General features: G+C 41.4%; 1 protein-coding gene across 1 annotated transcript in view; it reads left to right on the top strand.

Annotated features, from left to right (window-relative positions):
- ARHGEF26 (Rho guanine nucleotide exchange factor 26) overlaps positions 1–16670 on the top strand; it is a 62138-nt gene extending 45468 nt beyond the window's left edge. Inside the window, exons 10-14 of the mRNA XM_075506746.1 lie at positions 286–440; positions 9397–9606; positions 14334–14401; positions 14865–14969; positions 15853–16670. Of these exons, the coding sequence (XP_075362861.1) occupies positions 286–440; positions 9397–9606; positions 14334–14401; positions 14865–14969; positions 15853–15995 (681 nt within the window). The 3' untranslated portion in view covers positions 15996–16670. The remainder of the gene's footprint in view (positions 1–285; positions 441–9396; positions 9607–14333; positions 14402–14864; positions 14970–15852) is intronic.
- Positions 16671–23004: the final 6334 nt, after the last annotated feature.

The raw sequence follows: 23004 nt of genomic DNA on the forward strand, positions 1-23004 counted from the left end.
GTTCCACCCCAAGTATGACCGGTCAAGTCTGTTCATTTTTATCTTGGATGGGCAATTAGGTCATGTGCATGAATGATTTGCAAGTATTTGCAGGCTATTACTTGTGTATATGAATAATGAAGATACCTTAAACCTTGATAACATCTGTTTTGTGCTTCTGTTCGCGATCTCTGAGCTTTGAGTTTATTCAAGCATTTTTTTTCCCCAAATATATAATAGTCTGTTACCTGTTTTTTAAAAATCTCTACTTTTGAAGGATTAAAATGTTGTTTTCTTGCTTTGTAGCCATTTCCATTGGTTTCTTCTTCACGATGGTTAGTGAAAAGGGGTGAATTAACAGCATATGTAGAAGACACTGGACTTTTTTCTAAAAGAACTTCTAAACAGCAGGTGTACTTCTTCCTCTTTAATGATGTCCTCATTATCACCAAGAAGAAGAGGTAAGAGCTTCACCAATATAACATTGCCTTTGTGTTCAACTCCTTGAGTCACAGAGAGAACAGCTGAGTTACCGTTGTCTTTTAAAATTACCCTGACTGCTGTGTGTGCCTTGCCCTAGGGGAAATGAAAACCGAAGCTTTCTGGCTTTGGAACGGCAAACTTGATGGCATCTGCAGCATTTTTACATATTTTCTAGCCACTTGCTTGTTTGAAAGAATGATGAAGGAGATTCAAAGAGAAATAAGAGGGCCTGGTAGTTGCAGCTTAAAACAGGAGGAAATACAGACTAAACATGTTTTAAGTCCAGTAAACATTTGTGAAGCCATTTATATGTTTTAATGTGCCGTATCTGAGACAGTAAATGAATTATGTAGATACTGGAGTTTCTAATACTGCTCGACCAGACTGCATTTTGAAATGACAAGTAACCACTTGTTAAACAGGATATATTTTTGGCAAATGGAATTGAAATTCCAATTGTCAGACAAATTAAAAAGTTCATCCTTGATGCCTTAGCCATGGGAGAAGTTTTGGAAGGATAAAGACATGTTAATTTTCATTCCCCTCCATGCTTTCCACAGTTGGGCTGGCTTTGAGAATGATGGATGGGAGACCACTTCTAGCAGTCCCCATGTAAATTTTTATCACTAGATTTGAGGGGAGGTTTAGAATAATTGAATGGAATGGAATTTACGTCCTCCGCTGTTGCGATTAGATAATACTTGATGGATAAACCTTATTCCTGAGACTGAAAACTGTTTTGAAGAACAATTATTTGGCATCTGGGTTGGCTGGTTAAGCCAAATACCAGCTATTTTTAAAAGAAACCCTTTTGTGAAACTTCAAATTCATAATTTAAATAAGAAATTTTGAGGAATGAGGTATGATACAAAATCTGGGAAGAAAATGCTAATATTTAAGCAAAGAGAAAGCTAAACTAAAGTGGAGGGGAAAAATATTTAAGTGAAAGGGTTTTTAATGAAGACGGGAAGAAAAGTGAATAGATTTCTGCCCAGCTATCTTACTGATGTGAACGTGTTTCTGCGATTCAGTGTTTATCAAAGCTTCTGCTGAAATGGTTCTGTGAAAGTCCCTGTTAAATCACTGTCTCACTGGCAGCACACCAGAGTTGTATTGCACTTTTTTAAACAGTGCATGTCTTTTCTCATGGGACTACTGTTAACGTATTATTGTGTTGGTAGCTAAGTAAATGTTTGAGTTGGGAAAGCAGTGAAAAGTCCATTATCTGTGTTGTTACATTGTTTATTGGTTTCCTATGTGATGGCTGCTTGTCCAGATCATAAAACAGATTTTTGTAACAACACATCTTATCCAAACTTTGGGGCTTTTGATTTATAACAGCTTCCAGCTGTTGGAACTGAAATGTCCTAAATGGGCCCAGAAGCCAAAATTCAGGAACGCTCCATGTTAATGATCAGATTCTCAGAGTCACTCTCCCAAGCCCCCCTAAACAAATGGATGTAACTGCAAAGGACTGATTTCTGCGAGCCTCCCAGATATTCTGAGCATGGAGCATGTACTTTGCCCAAGTGAATAATACCTTAATAATTCACTTGGCTTATTGAAGTAAATAATTAGTAATAATATCTGAGCATTTGGTGATCCGTTCTCCCACCCGCAGCGTTCCCATGGTCACCACAGCAGTGGACAGAAATATTTGTTGCTAGCTGAGTTTAAATGTTTGCATTTTTACTTGAGCAGTTGCATTTCAGAAGATTCACAAAAAAAATCACTCCTCACTACAGTGCTAAAAATACTAATTGCTTAGTGCTCCAATCATGCTGTTTAATCTTTACCCAAAAGTTAATCTTCAGCTATCCCGTCTGAGCAGTTTGCCATATATGTAGAACCTGGCGCACGCAGCCGGGAATGGCTCAGTCCTGACTTCTTAAAGGCCAGGCTTGATGGTACCTGTTGATAACCGTTAAGCAATTCTGGTCCAACCAGATACGGCGTACGTCACCGCTCGCATCCCCGTTTCAGGGACACTTTCCAAATGTCAGAATCATCGTTGGAAGAACTGCCTTTTAAATGCAGAGTGAGCAAGCCTTCCAGAAACCTTTTTACAATGAGAACTGCTATATTTAGCTATGAAAAAGATAAAGGGAGGTCTTGTGTTGGTGTAGACTCAGGCATGCTCCAGAGTTCTTATTTTTAATGATACTTTATTCATCATAATCTTCCTCAGCTACAATTTCACGTCCTGATTGAAATTGCGAGGTTTAACTGTCTTCTCTTGCCCATTAAGTAGGTTAAATGGAATTTAGCTACCAAAATATCTTCCTTTTCAATGGACGCTGTGTGGCTCTATCTCATGCCGCTATGAAGTATTTCAGAGGTTTATGCTTTCCGTGTCAGCTACTGGACAGTCCATTTTTGTGCGTTACACACACCTGGTAATCATTTAGGCTCTGACTTGTGTGCTGTAAAGCAGCAGGGTAGTCAGCTGCTTCGTCACGCTTGCCCTTCAAAGTAGTAAGGCAAATGGCTACTGACTAATAATCAAGACTGGCCATTGGGGTTAGGCCAAAAAGGGACACATGAACTAGTGATGAATGTCATTCTACGCAGGATTTTGGAGAAGAATAAAAATCTGCATTTCCACACTGCTCAGCTTTTAGTTTATCGGAAACTTTTCTCCTGTTCAGTAGTCCTTTCTTGTAGCCCCTTCTGCTGTTGTAGACAGAATCTGATTTTTATGTTTAAAGTTTTAATGTGTTACCTTGAAAAGAATAGTCAGCACTGCATATGTCAGGATGTCCAAATTGTGGTGGAAAGGCAAACTTTTATGTGGTTGGTGCACAGGAAGGCATCAATTAATTCTTGTTCATGTGAACACAGATGTTGGTTGGATTGCGGCATGAAGTGAAGAGCCGGGTGATATTTGGCCTACTCCGCTTCAGGTGCCTTAAGTACTCTTCCAGGGTTACCTGTGCAGTCAGTGGAGAAGGCACGTTCCTTTGGAGAGCAGTTCTAAATAGAAGCTTAATTCAGCTTGTCCAGATGGCCCTCTAGAAGAGCAGCTTGCTTTCTCTGCCTGTTTAGGTAGCTCTGGGAAGTTAAATTAGAAACTTGTGAAGTCAAACATTGTGAATATTCTGCAAAGATCTAAGTGTAGACTGACTTTCAAGTAACCTAAGTGTTTCATGTGTTGTATGTTCAGCTTTGTGGTAGTGTTTTACCCTTTTGTTTCATTCTCTAACTCGGTTCTCTTTTTGCTCTTCTGGCTTCTGTTCTCTTTTTATTTACCTCCTTGCTGTACTGTGAATTGCCACCATTTTGGCCATGACATTCCCTACAGGGACCAGTAAACCAATAGCTTATGCTGACATTGGATTCTGAAGGTAGTATTCTGACGTACGGAGCAGCATGCAGCGTAATTCATCTCTTCAGAGTTGTTCTTTCAAGCTGCCTTGTGATTCACATGCACTACAGTACAATTGTTGTTACTTGTGTCATGCTTGGGAGATTTGCTTTCTCTTGGGCTAGTGAAGAAACTATTCCAGGTTCCACAAAGTATGATGAAATTAGTGCTTTATTAAAATATAGAATACTTAGTTTAAATACACATACTACTTGGATTTTGTATGTATTTCCTTCATGAGGAAGTTTTTTCAGTTTTTCCCCCTCTTCTAAACCACAGGCATGGGTATGAGTATCATCCGTACCTCCCCTGCACAGCTGCCAGCCTAACTGCTGGGCTTAGGCAATACTTGCCTTGTTGCCAGGCATGGTAGCGTTTCTGTTGTGGACGCTTTACAACTGCCCGAGGAGAGGAGAGGACCAGGCTACAGAGGAGGCGATTTCTCTGATATCTTTTGCAGGCTTGGAAGCGTACACTGTAACCGTATTCTGCTAAAAATAGGATACAGCTAGCTTTGAACTCTACCAAAAGTTAAATGCTTGCTTTTATTCCACATGCCTTCCTGGGACCATGAAGATCTGGCTACATATTTTAGTCATTAATGCTCAAAGCTGCCTGTGAGCTAGCTCCGTGTTCTGCAGAGTTCAGGGAACTCCAGAATTAATGAAATGTTCTTGTACACAACTAAACAGCTGCCTTAGCCAGCTATTCAGAAAATCCACCAGTTACACGCTGAGTGCTTGTAGAAGGTTTCAGGTGAACTCGAGAGAGCCTTATATTTTTGAATGAGTGTACATCTATTGAATATTCTGTTTTCCATAATCCCCTAAGGATACCACTAGATTCCTGTCTGTCTTAATGGCTCTGTGGCTTGTCAGCTCCGAGATACCTTGACAGTGGAATGCAGCTGGACTTCATATGCTGGAAATCACCCGAAGGTCCACTGCTACCTGGGAATGTTACCTGTTCACAGCTGCTTGCAAACCCATGGCTTTTCTCAAGGTGCTGGGAGTGATTTTGTAACTAAAGGCAAGCACAAATGCAAAGCAACTTCTGTGGAACACCAGGATTTCAGAGTAGCGCAGCTGGAAAGAGGAGAACAGGGAGCAAGGAAACAGGGAGACTGACCATGGGCTTTCTGTTAAAGGATAGGTGGCCTGGAACAGATGACATGACATCAGTAGATACTTGGTCTTCATAAAAGTGCCTCTAAAATCTGTGAAGGGATATAATAGTCCTGTTGTTTCATGTTCTGAATCTAAGTAAAAGTTTAGCAAAAAAGCTCAGTTTTAAACTGAAAATAAATGTTGGCTTGTTTGTGTTACCTGATTACAATAATTTTAAAGAATGTGTTAAATGTCCTTCCTGTTACTCCGCTGCCCGGCTGAGAAGATTAAGCTTCCGTTTGTGTACATGTGCTCACTCCAGCACTGTCGCCTCTACCGGCGTATTTCATTATCCGTTTGGAAGGAGGGAGTTTGTGGGCCTCACAGAGGGCACAGGAGGTAAGAAGATGAGGACTGCCTAGCAGTTTCAAATCAGACTATTTTGCTGAATGGAGATAAGAAATAGGAAGGATTTGTAGAGGTTTATCTCTGTTGATTAATTAGTAAGGAATGCATTTATTATTCATTACGCAAATTTATAGACTACATTTCTTTTTCAGATGCAAGATTCCCAAATAACTATAGCAGCATCCCTAGCTGGTTTTGCTAGCTCTGCCCTTGGCTAAGCAGGGATTGCCCAGACTAAAATACTGAACTGACTTCTTTTAAATAAAAAAAAACCAAACACACAAAAAAAACCCCAAAACAAAAAACCCCAAACAAACAAACCCAAAGAAACAAAAAACGCACCAAAAATCCCCACAACAAACCAACCAACCTTTCCCTGTTTTAGAGTATATATTTTAAGAAAAAAGAAAGGAGAGAGACTGATAAATATTAGACATAAAATGTTTTTTTTCTTCTTCAGTAGGAACCCTTGGCTACTACAGATGGCACCTGAAACAATTATCCTCAAGTGACAAGTAGCATCTTTTTGTAGATAAATGAATTAATTTGAACTTAGAGCTGTATTTAGGGGAATGTGAAACATAAATCCACAGTCTCTACTCCCTCCCCTCTCATAACCTCTCTTCCTTTAAAGAGGGAGCATAAAGTATAAAGACTTCTGCTTTTCCACAGCAGGACGATCACAGTCAGTTTAAATCTGTGCTGTTTCAGGGAAGAGCTGTGTGCACACCTTTCCCAAAAGAGAAGGACATAGAGAATACATTTGAATTCAGATTCCTTTTAGCATCCCTGGGTTATGTGTGTGGAAATGAAAACTTGGCTCTCCACATGCTGAAATATTGAAGATTCTCCCAGCTTCTCGGTGTGCTCATGTTAAATTGCTTTAATTAGACCACAACCTATTTGTGATCTGTATTCTTTCTGCTTTGGGACCCAAGAAGTCATGTGTTAATTAACATAATTAGCATAATTAACCTGGCTTCATTTTTACAGAGCTCTGAAGGAGTTTGCTGTGTCCATCTCCTTTCCTATGTGACTTATTTTTAAAATTTTTTTACTCTAAGGAACATGGAAACAAAAGTCTGATCAAGAGCTGGGTTGATCAAAACGGTGTGGAGAGTTTTCAAAGCCATTTGAAGTTCTTGCAGCAGTGCTCTTGGAAGCATTGGTGTGTTTTGTGCCTTTGTCAGTGGTACCTGAAGGGGGAGTTGTGATTCCAGCCCTCGGAGTGGAAAACACCAGCGGATTGTGGGGAATTGTTGGTACCGTTTTGAGACTTGGAGAAAATGTCCGTTCGCGCGCCCCCCCCCCCCCCCCCCCCTTTTTTTTTGTTTTGTTTTTTTGTTTCTTGGAGAAAAAGAAACAGGGGAGGAAAGAGTTCATCTTCTTATGAGCTACAGTGATTTCATTCCTTCTATACGATAAATCTAACTTAAGCTCATCTGTCGTTGCTTCTGCTTCCCTTGTAAAGCCCCCAAACTCCTCAACAAAAGATGAGAAGAAAAAATACTTGCAAGAAGGATTAGAATATGATACTAATGGAACTATGTCGATCGTCTGAGAATGTACAAAGTTGTACTGAAAAAAACAATTTCAAGTATTTAATTTGCAGAACAAAAGTAAAAATGTACCCCACATAGTTGAAATAAGAACTTTGTTTTTACACTAGATGCACTGGCAGAAATTATTAATCCACAAAAATCCACCAATACAATATGATCTGTAAACCAGTTGTCACTTGAAGAACAGAGAAATTCTTCTGGTGCTGCCTGAGTCCCAGAAATCAGCAATAACTTTACGTTTTGAGTCATAATGTTGCTCAGTTGTGTGTTAGCAATTCTTTCTCTGAAGGATTAAAAATAAGAATCATAAAGACCATTATATTAACTACTGAGGTATTTGCAGGTATTTGACAGTTCACAAAGCGGGTAGAATACATCCCAGCAGATAGTAAGTCATCATCTCTCCGTTTTCTTACAACAGTTGAGCAATGATAAGGGAAGGCTGCGCTTCCTTTGCGCCTGCCAGAAAGGGGTATGTCACCATCGGCATATCGCACTGCTTCAGTTCCAGGTGTTCGGGGTTTGATTTGTATCAGTTCAGTGCTCAGGTTTCTCTATATCTCTGGCAGCAAAATTAATCTTCTCAAGTATTCTTTCAATTGAAATTATTTTAATGAACCATAGTAATAAGAGGCTCTAGCATAGCTTTTCATTGCTTGAGAGCGAGGTCTAAATAGATTTTACTTTAAGGTGGAGTGTGTATAGTTGCACCTTAAAATTTGATGGATTTAATTTATTGCAAAATTTGACAAACACAGCAGTGCATGGGCTAGGAGGGAGAACTGGCTTTATGCCTATGTAAGCAGGGTTTTTTTTATCTTTTCTTGTTGCACCAGTGTAGGACAACAAATCTGAAAAAAGTTTACAAGCTTACATTAAATTATGAGGTAATTGGTTTCTCAGTGTCCTGGGTTGAGGATATATCCTGGTAAACTTGCAAATGCATGTAAGGCAATTCTGGGAAATATGCTGACAAGCTTCAGTGGAAACGAAAAGGCCTTTTCAGCTGGCTTCTCTTTTCTTGTCATCAGTTGCTATTTTTTAAGTGATGTAGATTCTTTTAACTGTTTCTTTAACGACTTTCACAATTTAAAAAATTTGGAAATGCACATTTATTTTCCACTTGAAAAAAATATGTTTCCCGTCTTGCCTTGATATGCGTAAGCAGCAGAAACAACAGACACGATAACTGGTTGAACTCCCATAAGAGTGCTGAAGGATGCTGCTTCAGATGTCTGGGTATTCTGAAGTTGAAGCACAGGTCGTAAATACACCGTAATGGATTGAAGAGTAGGGGGTTGAAGTAACTGCTCACTGCTACCATCGAGCAGTGTCGTAGGTAACAGTGTGCCTTGTCCAGACATGCTTCTTCCTGCCTTTGCCCTGTCTTCACCTGTCAAGATGATCTTGATTAGCTGAAGTGATTCTCACATTTAGAAATAAAAGTCTGCTGGTCAGGGAAGAGTGCATGTTTTCACGTAAGTCCTTCTGTTAAACTCAATAACACTTTTCTGTTCTGATTTGTGATGTGTAACGTTTGCATGTTTTCACCCATCTGGGAAAACTACCATAACGTCATTTTGGCATAATTCAACATTCAATGACTTTGACATAAGAAGTGGTTCTGAGGTCTTCTGTGTTCTGTGTCAAGCATGGTATTGTGTCAGTGAAGATAAGTTTGTTCACCTCTGCACCTACATTTCAACCATAAGGAAAGCAAAGCTTCTGACTTGTGTAATTTATTAGAATTCTTTCTACTCGCTTTTGGGGACTTACTAAGCACATGTAGCAATCTTTATTCATATTGCTTAGAGTTGGTGATACAAATAAAGTTTATTTGCAAAGTACTTTCTAAAAGGTAAACTGCACGGTGCATTCTGCAAGACCAATAGTGTGTGACAAGCCTTTACCCATTTTTAAAATTCACAGTTGGCTAAGGTTATGTTTCAGAACATTGTAAAATAGTTTTTGGACTGGACCTTCTACATGCAGATGGACAAGGAGTACAGATGATTACCCTGTATTTAAAATGAAGAGCAATAGTGTTTATCTGGAAGGAAGCAGTATACATACACGTAGTTTTACACGCACAGGAAAAGGGAAATTTTACTTTTTTTCCTATACCATTCTACAATTAAGGTCTGTTCTTCGCTTGAAGCTACAGAAGAAACAAGTGCAATTCTGCATAATTGCTGTGCCTGTTTTCAAATTTAGTGGAGTTGAGCTTACACCATTTCAAGAACACCAAAGTCATTTAACTGTGCCACTAAATGAGCCGCCACAGGGTTTAAAAACTGATCTACTTTATATCCTGGAAAATTGGTAGTTTCAAAAACAAATAAACAGAAAAGATTAAGATCTGAGGTGTCAGAAGAATCCTGCCATGCGATGTAGTTAAAAGTGGGTTCTATGGCTGGGTTTGCTTCCAGACATGCTTAATGGAAAACTAAACATGAAACTTGCGGGGTTTTTTCTTCCCTTCTCTGTTCTGCAGTGAAGAGAGTTACAATGTCACAGATTATTCTTTAAGGGACCAGCTGGTGGTACAACAATGCGACAGCGAGGACCTGACTTCTTCTCCCGTGAAGAACGCCTCAGCCATGCTCTACTCGCGGCAGAGTTCTGCAGCTCAGCTCTTCAGGCTAGCAGTCCTCAGCAACCACGCGGGAGAGAAGGTGGAGATGCTGCTGGGAACAGAGACTCAGTAAGTGAATAGTTACCATTTCTGTCATTTTTCACCTGATTGTCTCAACAGGCTGTTCCCCCAGCCCGGGCAAGGTAGTATGAAATGCCCAGCTTCTGTCCGGCAAGCTTAAATCAACGTGAAATGAAGCAAGTTCCCAAGCGTGCAGTCCGTGTCATGCCTGATCAGCAGTGACCAACAGAGCGCTACTGCAGAAATGATCCTCTCTTTGTCGCAGGCCGTGTTGGTGCCCTGCTCGGTAACACTGAAGCGCTCGTTGCGGTGCCTGCGAGTGGCTGTGATTTGCACTGTTGGTGTTGTAAGTGGATACTTCCAAAGCGAGGCGAGGCAACCTTGACAGGCCTTTCTGCGTTTTTAGTGAGCGGCAGAGCAGGAGAATGTGCAGCGTATGTAATGTGCCCCTAGATACTGGAATAAATATTTATGAGAATAAAAGAAAGCCTCTGCAAGCCTAGGTCAGGTTCTCTAATGTAATCTTGTTGTGAGGGGACCCAGTGGGTGTGAGTCCAAATCACATTAATTTTCTTCCCTTGAGGTCATGGTGTAGGAATAACGGAAAATTGAATGCATACGCTGAAATTCTGTGAAATGAAGTATCCGTTATTACGTGCTACTGTTGGGGGTCTTCAGGCTGAGAATTAACTATGCTCTGCCTTGGAGACTGCTAGCTCCCTAGCCAGGGATTACTGAATCCCTTCTGGTTGTTATTGGTGAGGCAAACAAGCAAGGGCTGCAGGACAGAGATTTAAGCAGTTTGGATTTCTTGGGGTTTAGGGGAGTTGTGGAAGGAATTCCCATTAAATCTAAGTTATTGTCAACTTAAGTGATACCACAGTAAAAAAAAAGAAATCAAAGTTCTGCCACATTAAGTAAAGTACACAATCTAATGATTGCATATTGCAATACGGAAGTTTCTTATTGTTTAATTTGAACCACAAATGTGGCTTAGGCATCTGAGTCCTCACTGGGTTTTGTTGTAGTATGATGTGTTCAAATACTTCTCTAACAAACCTGAGAGCTGGAAGTCAAGACACAGGTGTTCTGCCTAGCTTACCTGTTAACGTAGCCATTATGTCCAGAGGGCAAATGCCTGAAGTAAACCAGAACAGCAAACAGTATACTGTAGTTGAACGTGCTGTATTCTACAGCCTGCTTAAATATATAGCTGTCCTACTAATAGTTCAGACCATTACAGACCTCAAAGAACAGAACTCGGTGCTCAAGAACTGCAGGTTCTCCAATTTCTAATGACAGGTCTGTGACAAGCAGTCGAGGTGGTGAGTCGGTTTCAGGCTCTCCACAATGTTCCCGTCTCGTCTCGTGGCACACCGTGCTGCTCTGCACACCGAGTAATTGAGCGTGTGAATCTGAGCGTAATGCAGGTTACTACGAGGCAAACGTTGCTTTTACTGTTGTAGTTAAGGGAGGCTTTTTTGGTGTTTATCTTGGTAAGATGACCTTGAATAATCCGACTGCAGAGATTCATTGAGGTTGCTCTGTCTCTGACACTTTTCTGCGCTAGTCTGTTCCTTACTGTTTTAAAGTATCTTATCCTAAGGGTCAGTTCTTTCAGCCAAGTGGCATTTATACCACGCTGTGGTATAAATGTCTGTATGTAGAGCACAGTGTTAGCAAGAAGGAAATCGGCACAGGTGCATCCTAAGGCGTACTGGTGGTAGCAGGCAAACGGCGATAGCGCATGAATGCAGAATGCTCTTGTCCCGGAGCAGTGATTTGTGAATTATTTATTGTAACGGCTGGGCGGTGCAGAAGTGGAAACAGTACTGGAGTAAATGGGAGGAGGAGTTTGGCACTGCCTGGGGGAAGCTGTGCTGGGATAGAGGTGGTCCTTGTTCTCCTGAGGCAGTTTTGAAGACTGTTCTGCTTTAGAAATGAGCAACAAGAAGTGTCTTGTTCTTTTGGGTGCAAATATCCGAGAGGCCATCATTTCTCTGTGGTGCCATTAACTTCCACACAACCCCTCACAAAAGTGAAAGATTTTATCTGTTTTAGTGGAAGCTGGAGGCGGGATAGAAGACATGAACCAGAGTGCTCCAGACGTATCCCAGCCTGGAAAAATTTACAGTTTTAGGTTTGCTTTCAAAGTTTAGAATAACCCTGAAAGAAGCTATAGATCATTAATGATTTCTATTAAAGATCTCATTATAAAGTAAGCAGATGATTCAGACTTGTTTGGAAACACGTTTTTTTTGGGGAAAAAAATGCAGTACATTTTTAGTTGTCTGGGCTTTTTATGAAAAGACATTTTGTTCTGCAGATGTATTATTGATTTGCTATATACTGTTTGTGATATAAATAGCAGTCTAGCAGATTGTCATTCAGAGGAAAAGATTCTGAAAAGAATTACTTTATCTGAAAATTACCTATTTTTATAGAGTATTATCATGTATACAAAAGGTACAGAAAGACAATTTTCTCTTAACTTTGAGAAGGATGGGAAGGGAATCTACAGTAGGAGGGCCAAGCTGGATGGTTTTAGAGTGCTTATTGAATAGAGTTTTGCACATGTGAAACTTAAATGTTCTCACTGACACCAGCACAGTTTGATCATGCACAGTTTGATCATGTTTTGTCACTTCATGTGGTGTGTGGTTGCCAAGTACAAAAGTACCAGCGTTAGGTCAGGAACTTTTATATTGCCCTGTGAATAAGGCACAAAATACACGGTACACACAGATTATGAAGAAATACATACTTAAACTGGGAGACGGTCTGGCGTTATCCCATTTTTCTCAAGAGTTGTCTGAAAGGAAATGTAGTTTTCCTGATAAGAATGGTTACAGGGAAAGGAAAATACAAGCCTAAATAATACCTGTTTCTAAAATACAAAAAAAATAAAAAAAAAAACCCACAAAGTTAAGCTTATGCAAAATTGTATACAGATGTGCTTACTTTGGTTGAAACACAGCAAGTTTAGTATCACCTACTTTTAATGACTGAAATGTCTGAAGTAGCATGCATTGTAGTTGTGTTGTAGTTCTGGCCATCTGTTTGAGGTATCAACAGGTATCAAATGTTAGTAGGATGTGCAGTAGTTTCATCTTTGAGGAGAAATGTGTGTTGGGATTTAAAAAAAACAGGCATGGTTTCTTATTAAATGCCAAAAAAACAGTACAAATACTTATATTGAAAATAACCAGTGGGATTTTTTTTCGTTCTGAAAGAAGCATGCTCAGAAAGACTTCCATTCTGACTCCCTTCATCCAAAGGAGGTGTTGACAGTCTGTGAACAGAAAAGAGATTTTTAGAGCTAGCTGGAAGAAAGGCCATGAGCAGGCGTCGGTGTTCTCGGAAGAGACCGAGGAACTTGACCACGGAACGATGCGTAGTGGGATGTTCAAGTAACTCCTGCCCTCCCTCTGGTCTCCAGGCTGGACTTCACAGACTAACTACAACCCCTTGCTGAATTGTCTCCTCAGTGGCTGAGCGATGGTGCATCTTGGAAGATGTACTCCAGAGAAGTCTCTCATGACTTGTGTAAATGTCCCATTTGCTGACACTTCTGAAGACACTGTAGTGCTATTTCCAAACAGAATTCTATTCTGTTTTCAGATGTTTCAGACTTTTGACAAAATCAGGTCTCAGCAGAAGGCAGATGTTTCTCATTAATTTTAGTTAAAAACTGAAGTTATCCAAAGATAGCAACAAAATTTTTTTTAGGGGAGGGGGAATAGGAAAATTCAACCCTCCAACTCCCTTGTGTTACTCTAATCTGTACTGATGGCAAAGCCCTTCAACAAACATGAGATAAAATCTAATTTCACTGAAATGTTTGTTTTGGGAATCAAGTTCAAATTCTGACTTGCCAAAATTCAAAGGTATAATGATTAAGTTGTTATAGCTCAGCTGTTAACAGGGGTGATTGAGGATTAGCTTTCTTTTTCCTTTACTGTCTGACATCACTTTAGCTTGTTCCTTCCCAAATTGGTTGTCAGTAATTTGCACTTCTGTGATTTATTGTGCAACACTTAGAATCTAGATAATTCTTCCTGCTCTCCTCAGAAATACTGACACACGTAATCTGAGATTATGTTTTTCCTAGGTTATACAAGGTGAGATTCACACGACTAGTTTAGGCCTCCACTGGGTCCCTGCTTATTTGTGCCGGTTCTCAGATTCCCCGGACCGACACATCTGGAAACATAAATGTGCTTCTAAGAGCACACAGAAACTTTGGGTTTGGGGTTTTTTTGTGTGTGGTTTTTGTTTTTTTTTCATTCTTGCTTTTCATTCTAAGTGCACATTGCAGATAGTTATTGCTCACAGGAAACCTGTTGGTATTGCATATTAAAATTGCTGTATTGCATTTATCAGATACTTTGTACATTAGATGGATTTTTTTTTTTTTAATATCATTACTAATAAGTATTAGTCACAGACACTAACGGGGAAATTTACCTGCATTACTTATATACCTTTATTTTAATTATTTTTAAGGCATCATGCCAGTAGGTCCCACATATAATAGGTTTTTTTTTCCTAATCCAACATGCTTAAAATAGTCAAATATATTTGAATAATGTATTACTAGAAGTAGTATCACACCTTCTGGCCACATTTTGAGAGGAGGAGAAAGGAGGTTTTGTTTTGTTTTCTTTACCCAAAAGAGGAAAAAATTAAATAAGAGAATCTTGAAGAGGGGGGTAGTCTTAACCATCATCAAGAGCACGAGTTGGGAAACTGAGTTTTCTTTTTGCCATCTGCAGGAGTGACAGGGCTCGCTGGATTACAGCGCTTGGACAGGACAGAGACGGGCAGAAAACGGACAGGACAAGTAAGTTACAACTAACAAGATCTCCGAGAGCTCTGCCATGAGGATGGGAATGCACTGCCCCTTAGTGGGGACGGGAGCAAGTGTAGGCTGTAAATACCCCTAGAAAGGTTGTCTCTTGCTTCAGTGTACGCCCAGTTGCCATCTCTTCCTGTGCCCAGGGGCTGCTTTGGGGAGTTCTGTTTCGCACAGTAATTTCCGTTTGCGTTCACGAACACTGGTTTGGTCAGTTGTTTCAGTCTGTTAGCAGAAGCGTAAAGCCCCTTCCCTTGGATGCTTACCCCAGGTTTGTTTGTGTGTCATTGCTCAGGTAGGAAGTCATCTGCATAATTTGCTGCCTCCTTTGTTTTTTTGGGGGGAGTATACTCTAAGATGGAAATTTTTAAAATAAATTGTATATATATTTTAATAAAAGATAGTCTGTTATGTAAATTGTTTAATTCAGCCTGGCTTATTTCTTCTACAGCTTTGACTCAGGTAGAGATCATCAGAACTTACACGGCAAAGCAGTCAGACGAACTGTCTCTTCAAGTTGCCGATGTTGTCCTGGTTTATCAAAAAGTAAATGACGGTGAGTGAGAATTTTGCAGTTAGTAACCATCTGTCACCACTGTGGGTGAATCCAGCTAGAAAAATTTGTTTCCTAATAGCATTGGCTGGACAATGAATAAAGGTTTAGCTTCCAAGAAAAACTTGAGCATTTTGGTTCAGGTTTCAAAAGGACAGGCAACTGTTCAAGTAACTCATCGCCTGCCGTAACTGATGCAGGTAAATAGCTGCAGAAGGTATGTGCTGGTTGGTTTTGACATGCAAGATGTCCACAAATAAGAAACTGAATTCTACCTGAAAACATGGAGCCCAGCCATTTTAGCGAGGGAGCACCAGGCTTGTCTGAGAAGCATTCACATACTGTGCTTCACTGCCTGTAAGTACAGGGGTCTAGCACAGTGGTTTTGCCGAAGTTTTCCATTGAGTACCCCAAGATCAAAACTGATTCTTGCCTGGGCATGCAAGTGATTGTACTAATATCTCATGGTGTGCTGACTCAGTGTTGCTTGAAGCTGTCAGCACTTAAACCACCAAGTCCTAACTTAATGATGTTATTCAATATTACTATGAAATCAAAGATCTTATCAGTTGTGCTCCATTGCTTTTTTTAGACTGCAATTATATTATATTCTTTATATTACTTCAAACAATGTATTTGAATTACAATATAGAAAATGTATTACACTTGTTTTGTATAATATTTATTTTTACATACCATTTTGTTCCTAGTCTGTCCATACAAAAAAAAAATCTGCCAAGTCTATCTATCTTAATCTGGTACTTTATTCACTACAAATGTGTAATGTATGTGATGACTGTGTCAAGTGCAACACACGCAGTTCTGACAAAGTATCTTTAGCAGTACTTGAAAAGGTTTGTTACTCCTTGTCTGTTCACCCTTGCAGGTTGGTATGAAGGGGAACGATTGCGGGATGGCGAAAGAGGTTGGTTTCCCATGGAGTGTGCTAAAGAAATCACGTGTCGTGCCACGATTGACAAGAACATGGAACGGATGGGACGCTTACTTGGACTTGAAACCAACGTGTAGGCCATTTTTGCTGCTTCGTACTATGCTACAGGATTTGCACTAGCTGCTGTCAGCAGGGGCATGGTTGCATGCCCTGCAGCTCTCGCATAGAAGATGAGGGTCACCAATGCAAAAAATCTAGTAATGGAGCACTGACGTTTGGATACCCATCCCTTTTTGTTTTGTGTTTCGAGAGCTCTGAACTGAAACCTGGGCTCAACCAGTAGCAGATTTCAACTAGAAGTAGTTTCTTAGGCACTGGAGATCAGCCATGCATCTCATTGATGCAAATTTCAGTTTCAACTTTAGTTCCTCCATCCCTGCCTCTCTACGTATTCTTTCTCCATCTGTTTTTTGAGCATTTTTGACTGTCTTTCAGAAGCAGAACTCTGTGGAGGAGACTGAACACCAGAAACTCGCCCAATCCATTGAGCTGGAGGTGAATAGCAGTATTGGGGGTTTCCTGCTCCTAAGAAACTGCAGTGTTACCTTCTCAGTACCAGAGAGTATGTTAATGGGATACTTCCCTGTAGTGTCAAAATCTGTGTGTAACCTGAACTATGCTAACCAGCCCTATAATTCCTAAAGGACTACCTCTCCAGCACAAATCCAGGGTGCTCCCAGGCTTTGTAAGAAGTAATTAGATCACTCTAAGCAATGCTGGCAGAGCTGACAGAAGCTCCAGGGGAGACTCTAGAGAAGGATATAAGGATAGATAAAAGGATATAACTTTAACTTTAGATAAAAGGATATAATTTTAGCACAGATAAAAGGCTATAAAAGTACAGACAAAGGAGTATAACTGCTGGAAATGTGTCTATTTTGTTTCAGTTTTCCCCATGAGTTTAACTAGGTTTTAATATTAAGTTACTGCTTCAGAGCAAGGGTTTCAATGGCAACTGTTTGGGGGTTTGTATTGGGTTTTCTGTCTTTTAGTCTTTCTGCTCTTCCATACTAGAGATTATTTCCTTCTGTGGAGGCAAAAAGTTCAGCTGCACTTCAGATTACCTACATCTTTAGCATTTGTTAGCATCATGTTGAATCCACAGGCAAAACCAGAGGGAGAAGTAAGATCTGTAGAGTTTTGTTAAGGTGCCAGATCTTCTCAACTCCAGTGTCTATAAATGGTAAGACCACGACTGAGGAAAGATGTGGAAGGAGCTAGCTCAGGCTTGATTTTGTTACTTTGCCTTCCCCTACTGCAGTGTGACTTGATGCCATTGGATGCTTCAGGCAGAGGTAAGGAGGGAGAGTGATAAAATAGTACTTGGACCTTGCTTTCAGAGGAGCTCGCATTGGTGCTGCTTCACACATGCTCTTCTCTGCTTTAGAGAAGACTTCTCACAATTGCACTACATACAACACCTGCTAAATTTTTGCATCTGCAGTTTTTCACAGGAAAAAAAACACCACTTAGTGTTGTGTGAACAAAATGCACTCAAAAATGAAATAAATTTTAGTGCATCTTTTCTGTATATAGGTGTGACAAGTTTGTATAAAAATCTTCAACTTTTTAAGGACCAGCTGATAACTCAACTCAGCAGGGTAGAATACACGCTCAGTAAAAATAGGGGGAAAACATGTAGTACAAAGGCTTTTTTGTTGTATTCCCTGTCTTTTTTAAAGGGGCTGTATGTTGTTTTATATACTGTAATATGTTGATTCAATTTGTGAATGAATTGGATGTTTATAAATATGTATCTCTGTAACAATTTAAAATATATTAGGAAGGCAGTAATTTTGTACAAAAATACTTACCTTGGCACTCTGACAGTGGTTATACAGCCTTGTAAATTAATTTATAAGTGGACTGATAAATAGTAATGAGAGAAACTGTAAATTGAGCAGAGACTTATTTAACGTAGTAAAAATACTGCTAATATTTTAACAAATTTTATTGTACACAGGCAGATGTTTAACACAACTGAATGTATAAATCCAGAGATTAATGTTACTCAGATTTAATACATTGTATATATTTTTTCATACCTAGTTTTTCCAAAAATGCTGTAATGTTTTTTAAAGACATTTTTCATTTTTCCTATTGTCAGACACAGTTCTTCAGGAATTAAAGACTTCCATGATTTTATAGGACAACAATCAATAAAATGCTTTTAAATCCTTACTAAAAAGCACTTCACTTTTTCTTTAAGAAATACTGTTAAACTGCAAGTTGTTAACATCATTCTTGTCAAAGAAATTAAATCTGTTCTGTAACCTGTGGCATTTTAGATTTTCTGTGCTGTAAAGATGAATAGCACCATTGTGTGTCCTACGTCATCTGTCCTCGATCCAGTTTACATGTATGCCCATGAAGTTGGAGCAGTGGCATAAAATGGAGGCCCAGGAGAGCACCTTTTCTCTCAGTTAGAGACTGTATTGGGAGAGGGAAGATAGGAAAAGAGTCAAGAATATAACGTTCTTCAACTATCTACTTCTATAGTAGAGGTAGAAGAGACCTACAACACTTCAGGGCTGACAGAAAGCTTTAGCTTTCTTGGTATTAAGGGTGTTGTCCAAATCCCTCAATGACAGGATTGGGGCATCAACCACCTCTCCAAGAAGCCTGTTCCAGAGTTTGACCACCCTCTCAGTAAAGAATTGCTTCCTAATGTCCAGTCTAAACCTCCTCTAACACAGCTTTGAACCATTCCCAGGCATCCTGTCTCTGGATCCCAAGGAGATCAGCACCTCCCCTCCTCAGGAAGCTGTAGAGAGCAATGAGGTCACCCCTCAGAGGACATGCCTTCCAGCCCTGCCACCAGCTTGGTTGCCCTCTATGAGCCTCTGAGAACCTGGTCCTGCAGTCTGATACATTTTGTACACCTGACTTACTTCTAGAAGTGACTGTGCAGAAAACAATTCAAAATTAATCAGGAGAGAAGGCTGAAACAGGGCCCTACTGTAGAGCACGCAGGAAGTGGAAACATTGGATCCAGGCCTTGTGCTAAAGATGACTGCATTAGTCATTAAATACTGGAAGACAGTATTGTAATTATAACACATAATTTATCTATGGGTTTAGTATACAAAGGAAGATGGTTGCTGGTACTAAAAACTACACCTTATTCTATGAGCTAGGTAACATCCATATCCTTGAGAAGGGGTAAGGCTCCAGCTCCAGAGTGCAGCCTTACTTCAGCAACTCCTCCACCACAGCACTTCCCCATACTGTGCTAGGTGTTTTCCCACTGAGCACCGACGCCTGCTGGCCACCACAGTGGTCCAGGAACCTTCTCCAGAGTGGTGACCACCTCACCCTTCAGCCAGGAGCTGTTACAGCCTCACCTGGCACAGGCACAGCAGCTACAAATTCATTCTTCTATATGTTTGTCCAACCTGCAAGATGCCTCAACAAAGGATTAAAAAAAAAAAAAGTGGTCTTCTGGCCAGCTGCTGAAGCAGCACTTCCCACAGAGCACTACCTTTTCTAGGTAAGCAGCTGATGCCATCAGTGTTTTCTAAGCTACACAGCTCCATTCAGCACTACGTAATTCCCCCATGCACAGAAATAAAAGAAACTGCACCACATTCGGTTTAGCATAGCATCAGCACATGCCTGGAATAGGCATTGAGCAGACACAACACTGGTAACTGGCATGACCTCTTAAAATACTCAACTTTTGCTCTAGTCTAAATTCCCTTAGAGCTCCAAGAGGTCTTAGAAATTTAAGACAGTATGACAAGCAATTTATCAAAAAGTTTGTACAAACAAGTTTTCAAAAGCTAAGTGGTGTTTTGTTTTGTTTTTTTTTTTTCCTTTCTAGCAACTCCACAGTATTTTCATTAGCAAAAAGAAGTCATCTTTTAACTCTGACTTGCTCTAATATGAGCACTTCTACTTCAGAGGGAATGAGCTAAAACTCATTCATTGCTTTCACTAACCAATGTGTGCACACACACATATGCACGCTCTCTCCTTCTCACTCCTGCCCAAGGATGAGGACATGACACCAGTACCTCCTTTTTAAACAGCCCAGCCATGACAGAATACAGCTGGGAGTTTGTTACTGTAAAACTAACTTTCCTTTCATTTTTGCAGGGCCTGGAATTTGTACCCCTTCCTTACGTGACTTCTCCAATCAGGTTTTAAGCAAGTTGCCCAAAAATAAAAGGCGCTCAGTTCCCTGAATCAAAGTTTCCTTTTACACGATGCCACTGAATACACATTATGTGAGGTGAGCAGAAGCCATGCAAAGTCCAACGTGTATGACTGGCCCAGCAATTAGGTACCCATGTGAATGAGAATGAAGTCACAGGTTTACACTTACCCCTCACTGAGGATCAGCACTGCCAGGGACAGCAACGCACTCAGTCCTGGTGAGCCCAGATGCCTATGCCAGGTCTGGGGGCTCCTGGAGGCCATGGAGGCCTTCAGGAAACGAGTGCCCACCTGACATCAACCTGTCTCAGCATTTCCAAATACTCATGTGCCACAACTAAAGAACAGTTATTAATACTGTCTTTTCTGCTTCTTATATCACCCCTGCAACATAATAAATAGAACATTTTTATCTGCTGAACTTTAAAAGTAATGCTATAATGCAGTATTGTTCTTGACTTTCATGTCAAAGAATAAATTTGTTCTCCATTATGCAAGGCTAATTTGCTGAAAGGAAAAAGGTAAAAGTAGCATCACTTCAGTCAACCTACACAGCCTCATGAAATGCAGTCTTTGTGCAGCATCATACTCACATGCACGTACCTTAAACTCTGTATCTATAGCACATATTCACACAAACTTCCTTTTTTTCCTGTATATCCTGTTTCTAAAGTAACACAGTCAAAACGAGTAGACAGAACACAAGTGTTAGACACAAACCTAGAGTAAATTTTGATGCCAAGATTAGGAAATCTGAGGAGGTCTTGTTTCCTGGGAAGTACACAGAGATAGTTCTCCAGTGGTGCTCTTAGCTCTACTGCAGTCTGCAAATGATTTTCAACAGCTGTATCATAACAACTACATCATTTAGGCAAACTGGAGATAACACAAAGGTCACGAAAAATTGTCACTGTTTCGTTCCAGAGGATGCTAGAAACTCTAACACACAGGCAGAAGCAGCCTTAAGTGCACTATGAACTGGGAAGAGAAGCATTCATGGTCTCTGGCTAGCTGTATGAAAAAGTTAAAAACCTTACATCAGCATTACCAGATTGCTTAATAACCTGATGTCATGGTTTAACCCCAGCCAGCAGCTAACACCCCCCCCCCCTACCCCCGCCCCCAGTGGGATGGGGGAGAGAATCGGAAGGGTAGAAGTGAGAAAACTCGTGGGTTGAGATAAAGACAGCTTAATAGGGAAAGCAAAAGCCACGCACGCAAGCAAAGCAAAGAAGGAATTCCTTCACTCCTTCCCACAGGCAGGCAGGTGCTCAGCCATCTCCAGGAAAGCAGGGCTCCATCATGTGTAACAGTGACTTGGGAAGACAAACACTGTAACTCGGAATGTCTCCCCTTCCTCCTTCATACCCCAGCTTTTATTGCTGAGCAACATGGCCACATGGTTGGTGTGGGATATCCCTTTGTTCAGCTGGGGTCAGCTGTCCCAACCGTGTGCCTTCACAGCTTCTCCTGCACCCCCAGCCCACTTGCTGACGGGGCAGCTCGAGAAACAAGGCAGGCTTGATGCTGTGCAGGCACTGCTCAGCAATACCCGAGACACCCCTGTGCTATCAACGCTGTTTCCAGTGCAAATCCAAAACACAGCACCATACACACTACCATGAGGAAAGTTAACTCTATCCCAGCCAAAACCAGTACACCTGACATTGGGAAAAGGCTAAGTTCCAAACTCTGAAGAACACACAGGTTCCTGATACTTTTCTGCTTAAAAAAGTATGTTAAGCTACACGCTTTAAACACAGTTGGGAAAGTATAACTAATACCATTATTCACACATTAGCCACATTACTTTATAAGTAAAGATCTGACCATACCAACCCATGATCACCTCAGTGTAGATTTCTTCTGGTGGTGGTCCTAATACCACAATCTGATCCTGATCCTCCACCATTAGGGGGGGATACGGGGGGGGGGGCACGAGAGAATTGCCATCTGTCTTTGATTTGTTCAACCAACACTGCTATTCTTACCCAGGCTCTGCTATCACTACCATTTCTTTCTGCCCTTTGTGCTCTTAGGTTGAAATTTAGCCATCGTTTCTTTTAAGTACTGCCAAAACCAAGCACAAGGAGAGTAAAACTGGTACCACCTACCAGCCTTTTTTTCCATGACTTTTAATCCAACCCTGCCAGCAACAGCGCTACTGCCAATTCTTCCTCAAGAACCTACAAATTTGTAAACGTGGAGCAAACCACCCTCTTTGGCTGTGGTAACTGCCCCTGCCATCGCACGCCCTTCTGCCTCAACGCTGAGCAGCCAGGCACAACCGGCCCCAGAAACACAGCTCCTCTCTCAGCTCTGGGCGCCATCTTGCTTCCCCCCATATCGGTTGCACCTGTCCCAGCACGACGCCCTGTTTCCAAGACCAGGAGCCCGCGACACAGCACTACAGTCATTTCATTTCCATTTCCACGCACGTTATCACTAATTTAATCCCCCCCCCCCCCCCCCCCCCTTTTACATTCCAGGGCTCACCTTCAGCGGTCCTGGGCTCCCGCCTCCTCAGACGTCCCCTCACGGTCAGTTGTGTGGCGCAGCCCGCGGCGAGGCCCTCAGAGCAGCTCGCAGTCCTGAGGCGGATGGACCGCCCGCCTCCCGCGCTTACCTGCGCCCCGAGCTCCCGGCGGCCTCCGGTGGGTCCCCGCAGCCCTCACGGCCCCGCTCTTCTCCACACAACCGCGGGCGGCTCCGGGGGCGAGGGGGTGGGGGCGTCGGGCCCTGGCGCCGGCCGCTCCCGGCCGGCGCCAGGGCCCGACGCCACCACCCCCCCGCCCCCGGAGCTTTTGTTTTCCCGTTCAGCTGTCTCCTTCATCCACCACTGCCAGGCCAGGGTAGGATATTCCTCCTCCTCCCTCCCTGTTTGAAACACCAGCCTCAGCACCTGAGGGTAAAATAATAAACTGATCG

Source organism: Mycteria americana, chromosome 7 (assembly GCF_035582795.1).
Source record: "Mycteria americana isolate JAX WOST 10 ecotype Jacksonville Zoo and Gardens chromosome 7, USCA_MyAme_1.0, whole genome shotgun sequence".
NCBI classification, from domain to species: domain Eukaryota; kingdom Metazoa; phylum Chordata; class Aves; order Ciconiiformes; family Ciconiidae; genus Mycteria; species Mycteria americana.